Here is a 6,261-nt window from a genome sequence, read left to right on the forward strand (position 1 = left end):
CGGAGCTATCTGCTGGGAGCTGTCTTCTTTCTAATAGCTCACCACTGATCCTTTGGGGTTAATGCTTGCTCTGTGGGGCATCAAAGCACATTCCAGATGAAACATCATTTTCCACCCAAAGTGCTTTGATTCCTGACAAATGGCCTCTGGAAGAGTCATGGGGGTCGCGGCAAATCACACCCGCAAGCTGGGCTGCAGTTGGGCTCTAGGGATCCGGAAGCCTTCCTCGTAGGCTACCCGGTGCTCGCTCTCAGATGTGTGCCATGAGGAGAGCGAGCAGCATCGCAGACACTGTACACTTCTGGTGTAAAATGACTTCCTCTTGTGTGGGGAGGACGAAGGACGTGTAAACCCACTGTGGGTTTTGGCCACACCGTCTCTCGCCGAACCCTTGGCTTCGGCACTCCGCAGCCGCGAGTGCCTCCCTCGGCGTGCTGGATTTCTTTGACGGTGGGCTCTTCCTCTACAGATTTACTCCAATTTAGCCAACTTCAACCCCAACCCGGAGAACCCCGTGGTGGCGGACCATTCTGTGCGGGTCAACTCGGTCGGCAGCAGCGCATCCTCTACCCAGCCTCTGCTCGTGCACGAAGACGCCTGAGCGGCAGTCAGACCCCTTCTTTGGCTTCCATGATGGTTGCTTTGTTTTTCCTCTGACTTGTGTCCCACTTCAGGGTAGCCGGTCCCCCGACCCCAACCCCACTGTGATCCTGTCTTTATGAGCACACTTTAGTGGCTGATCAACCTTGCTTTTCTGCTGTCAGCCGCCACCGTCCCACTCACTGCGAAGGTCCCAACTGTATGTATATATATTTTCCCAATAGCAAAGTAGCTCCTACTGTAAACAGGACTCCTGCTTTAGAGGAGGGAGGGTAGGGGGAAGGTAGGTGCCCAGAGTTCTTGGCAATGCTCCTCTGAGTCTGTCTGAAACGTACGGCCAGTAGTTCATCTGCAGAATAGAAGTAGTCCCATTCGGCCTAGAGAAAGCCCCTCCAAGATGACGGGGAGATTGTAGCGAGACTAGAAAGCGAAACCCAGGCCCTTTGTGTGGAAAGTAGACCATTATTAGAACAGAGGACACTTGGAAACATCTGGGCTTAAGAAATCTAGTAGTTCATGCTGAGAAGGAGCCCTAGACTGTGAAAGAAAGTGCCCCGGAAGCACGAACAAAGATGCTTTGCTGTGGGCCGCCGTACAGGCTTTTGTACAACTGACCTGGTTTTTAAATAGAGTTCGCTGCTAGGGAGTAGAATTGGAGACAAGGCCTCCCTAGCCAGCATTTGTATATACTCATCAATACGTTGTATGTGTTCATACATTGGAGGGGGGAACCCCACAAGCTTTAGTTTCTGTGTACAAGCCTGGCATTAGGTCTGCTGTGTGTAAGAATAGATTAAGAGCCATACAAATTTGAAGGAAACAGTTAATGCATTTTTTTTTAAAGGAAAAATGTTAACTGCTAAGCACAATCTTTATAAAGCCTCTTAGCCAATGTACTTGCTCTGCAGATTGCTGAGAACAAGCCCCCCAGCTTCAGAGTTGCATTGCAGCCCAGGGCACTCCTGCTGTTTGGAAAAGGGTACCTTTGTACCCCGTGATTCCCGCACGAGTGAGGAAACAATGCGGTCCTGGTTTGGATTCTCATGTAGCAGGAAGTGAAAGTTAGGTTCGGCCTTTTTTATAGGCGCATCCTGGACATCGGGCCAGTATCTAAGTGTGTATGTGTGTGTGCATGCGTGTGTGTGTGTGTATGCGTGTGGGTGAGATATTTTGGGGACCTTGTTGCCCTGAATCTTTGAGGTCCTCCAGTACCCAAGGAGTAACAGCTTTCTTCACCACTGTTGCCCTGCACATGGCTCCCTGTCCAGAAGAGTTTACCCAAAGCCACCACGGAAGCTTAGCAGAGTGGAGTGCTTAAGGACCTATTTATTTGTAATCCACCTGCACTTAGAACACTCTTATCTATATTCAGCATACTGTACCCGTTCCTTAGACCTTACATAGTGCAGCCATTCCAGGAAAACGTAGACTGGAAGCCTGGATCTGACCTTGTAGTTCTCATCCCCTACCGCCATCATCACTGTCCAGTGTAAGTGATAAGTGTGTACATGGCAAGATGTCCGTGTTGTCTTGCAGGATTCAGGTATGTTGCCTTCACGGTTTCCCCCAGTTCTTTCCTCCTTAGACTACATTGAGAGACATGCGGCCGTTACCCTGGAAGTGACCATTTGCACTGGAGTTCTACACTCTAGCACCTTTCCAAAGTGAACTGGTTTGGAGGTTGGGTCGTCCGTCACGTACGAGGTTGTCACTGTTTGCCCTACAATGTCTGCAACATTCCTTTGCGTTCCTATTGACTTCGATTATAGTAAGGAAAGTAGCTGTTCATTATGGATGTCTAGGTACTTCAGGGGCACACCATTTTGAGAATTTGTCTTGGATATTCTTGAAAGTTTATATTTTTATAATTTTTTTTTTACATCAGATGTCAGATGTTTCTTTCGGTTGCTTAATGTTTGGAATTATTTTGTGGCTTTTTTTTGTAAATATTGAAATGTAGCAATAATGTCTTTTGAATATTCCTAAGCCCCATGAGTCCCTGAAAATATTTTTTATATATACAGTAACTTTATGTGTAAATATATAAGCTGTGCAAGTTTAAACATGTTATGGTTCATGTGTTTTTTTTTTCTGATATGTTGTCCAATTGTTGACAGTTCTGAAGAATTCTAATAAAAATGTAAATATATAAATCGAATAAGTTTTTCTGTTTGTTTTTTAAGTGCATTCACCTGGTTAGAAAGTTCTGTACACAATTTGCATGAAATACATGTAGGGCCCTCATATCACACTAGGATTTATGTACTTGAAAATTGAACAGACATCTATTAGTAATTTTAGTGTGTTCTATTTATTTTTATCCTTACAACCCGGGGTCTCTATTTAAATTGAGAAATGTAGAAAACATTTGGAGAGTTTTCCACATAGCTATGATTAACATTAGGTTGATTCATGGGAAGTGACTATTTGTTGGCAAAATAACTGTAAATAACAGCAATTTCATGTGGTCCAAGCTAATCCACGCAGCATGTTTTCTCCTAAAACAGATTGACTAAAAATTAGCTTCAGTGGTAATGTACAAGGTTGTATCAGGGAGCTGAAGAAAGCAGTTTATGTTCTTGTTGGTGTCGGGTTTGAGGTGAGGTGACCTCGCCATGAGTCAAGGTAGATTCTCTTGCTCTACTAATGACAGCGTTCTGGTCCTGCTGGCTTCTGAGACAGAGTTCAGTGCCCTCACTTGGAACCCTGTGGCATGTGAGGAGGCTACTCTCCTGTGGCTGGATCATTCTTTGGTACCAGAAGGCACCAACCAGACCATTGGAACCAACTGGGACAAGGAACTTCCATGCACCATATAGCCTATTAGGAATGGGTTATGGAGACTCAGTCAGTCAAGGCAGGGATTGGACCTGAGTTCTATGACCAGAACTCATTTTTTTAAAAAGGGAAAAGAAAAGCCTTGGTGTGGTGGCACACACTTATAAATCTGATACACACCTATAATCCCAGTGCAGGAGAGGCGGAGAAGGGAAAATGGGGTTACTGACCAGCCAGTCTAGCCCTTTGTAGTCAAGTCCTAACCTGAGGTTGGCTTCTGACCTCCATGTCCATGTGCCTGCACACTCAACACACATGAACCTACATGCATGCTAGAATAGGTTATATGCCCAAACACCATCTGTCTTGCCTTGCTGTGTAGACATGTCATGTACACCTGCTAAAGTGTGTCCCCAAAGGGGAAGAAAAGGGGGGGAAGATGAGCTGGAATGAAGACAAACCTTGCAAATCAGGAGCGAATTTGTGACTAGGAAGGCATCAGTATCAATATATATCAGTATCAATATATTTAGAAGACAGATCCACATTTCAGTCAGGCGATGGCCACTGTCTTATTGCAAACAGGAATGAACGTTAACTGACCACAGAGCTAAGAGGCCTTTTCTTTCCAAATGCTTTCACTCTCTTTATCCTTTTTGTGTTTGAAATCTTGAGTTGGAAGCAGTTAAGGAGCTCATGTTACCAGTCTGTACTTCTTTCCCCCACTGGCCCAGGCCCTTGTTGTCCAAGTTCAAATTGAATTCGAGTCTTGGTCTAGCCATTTATTCCTGTATGAATTTGAGCCGATTGGACCTTGAAATGTAGGTTTTATAAGTACTACAAGTACCATGATGCACCAACAGGAAACCTTTACTAGCACCTCCCTTTGTATGCCTAAACATACATAGGCATTCAGCATGGTAAATTGGGTGTAGTAAGTAGAAAGTAGTGCTGTACTCCTGTGATGGTATATGTCATGGAGATCAATAACCGCTTCCAATTTTATTACCTTCCTCCTAAATGCAAAGAACCTTGTCCTAGTGTAAGGCAACTTTGCAGTTGGAATTTCTATGTTCTCGTCACAATTCCATCATCTTAGCCAGTAATTCAAGACTCCTTCCCCTTCTGGACTTCACTAGCCCATACATATGCCCCACTCTCCTTTCTGCTTCCAATCTCACACTTCATGTCTCCTGTTTCCCAACACGCCCCCATCTTTCAAGGCCAGCAAAAATCATCTCAGTAGGAAGTTGCTCTCAATTCCTACAACATTCCATGCTTCTGGGGGCTCTTACCATCAGCTCTGTCTTGAACTAGAGTTATTCTGGCTCTGATCTCTCCCGTCTCCCCTTCATCTAGTCTTAATTAACAGAATACCTGTATTCCCACAGGGTGTACTTGCCTAGTGTTGAATCATGCAGTCATTTGGAGATTGTTCTAGTATGGTTTTCTATTGCTGTGGTAACATACTATGACGAAGAAACGACTTGGGAAAGAAAGAGTTTATTTCAGCTTACAGTTGTCCATTGTGAAGACTAGGCAGGAACCTGGAGGAAGGAACTGAATCAGAGACCATGAAGGAATACTGCTTAGTGGTTTGCTCCCAATGGCTTGCTCAGTTTTCTGTCTTATACCCCCCCCCAGGGTCACCTGCCCACAATAGGTTGGGTCCTTTTGTGTCAATCATCGACCAAGAAAATGTCCCACACACTTGCCTACAGACTCATCTGATGGGGACATTTTCTCAGTTGACATTCCCTCTTCTCTGATGACTCTCATTTGTGTCAAGTTGACCAGAAAAAAAAAAAAAATCTAGCCAGCACAGAGATTACATTGCCCAAAAGGTTATGAGTTCCTGAAGACTTGTCTCTTGGCAGTCTATGGAACTATAAACTGCATCCAGATCCGAATCTTCACTTCAGTCAAAGCAAATGTCCAGTCTTCCTGTGCTGACATCTCCTGCTTTCCTGTCTTTGGAAGACATCACTCATGCATCCTAGCCCTTCTCTGGTCCAGCCAAGGTGCCTTGGGAACTCCAGGCTTATCCAGGTGGACTGGGCTTTGTCCTGAGGGAGACTGGGCTGCCTCTCCTTGACCCTTACCCCACCCCCAAATGGTCAACAAGTCCCTATATTCTTGAGGCATGTCCCTGAAGTACAGGTGTCCCCCTCACAGACCCCAAAGCTGTAAGTACAATGCTCCACAAATGGCTAATTAATAGTTCTCAAATAAATAAACATCCCATCAGTGGGAAGGGGAGCCATCTGGGGAAAAAAATGGTCCCAGGAAAACCAAGACAAAACTGGCTAGAGTGGGACCCGAGGAAGCGGCTTCTGGGCAGTGAGCAGGGAGGAGGGAATGTTGAGAACTCCTTTGGGTGCCTTACCAAGACCTGGTCAACTGCTCCACAGAGGGTAGGGAGGGCCTACAAGCAAGGGCAGAAAGGAAAGGAATGTGGCACGGAGGGAAAAGCAGAGAGAAAGGAAAGGGATGTAAATTCTCTTCTGCAAAATTCGGGAGAGGAGGTCGGTAGTCAAGCATGCCGGAAGCTGGAAAGTTCAGGACCAGGGTGTGGCAGCCGCCGAGGGTCTGCTCTACTCTGGGAGGTACTCTGAGGGTTTGCTATCTTCTGGAAGGTGACTGGAGATTCTTAGCTTCTGTATCTTTGCCCCTCTCACCCCTGCCCCCATGTGTGTGTCCCCAAGCCCCCCTTATATAAGGACACACGTTCACTATATCAGTGCCATCTCAGATCGTCTTCCTCAGTTGTTTATTTATTGCTTATCTGAAATTCACATTGAACTTGGTGCCCTTTAGTTTGCATGCTAAATCTGGTAGCCCTTGTCTGGGTGTTGAATCTCTACATTTTGATTTGGGTACTGC

The 6,261-nt window shown here is 45.6% G+C and overlaps 1 protein-coding gene across 2 annotated transcripts in view; it reads left to right on the forward strand.

Annotated features, from left to right (window-relative positions):
- Window positions 1-2,761, forward strand: part of Kit (KIT proto-oncogene, receptor tyrosine kinase) — a 78,569-nt gene extending 75,808 nt beyond the window's left edge. For both annotated transcript variants that reach the window (XM_006979721.4, XM_006979722.4), the window contains exon 21: window positions 470-2,761. In XM_006979721.4, coding sequence (XP_006979783.1) covers window positions 470-601 — 132 coding nt within the window. In that variant the 3' untranslated portion in view covers window positions 602-2,761. The remainder of the gene's footprint in view (window positions 1-469) is intronic.
- Window positions 2,762-6,261: the final 3,500 nt, after the last annotated feature.

Source organism: Peromyscus maniculatus, chromosome 10 (assembly GCF_049852395.1).
Source record: "Peromyscus maniculatus bairdii isolate BWxNUB_F1_BW_parent chromosome 10, HU_Pman_BW_mat_3.1, whole genome shotgun sequence".
NCBI classification, from domain to species: domain Eukaryota; kingdom Metazoa; phylum Chordata; class Mammalia; order Rodentia; family Cricetidae; genus Peromyscus; species Peromyscus maniculatus.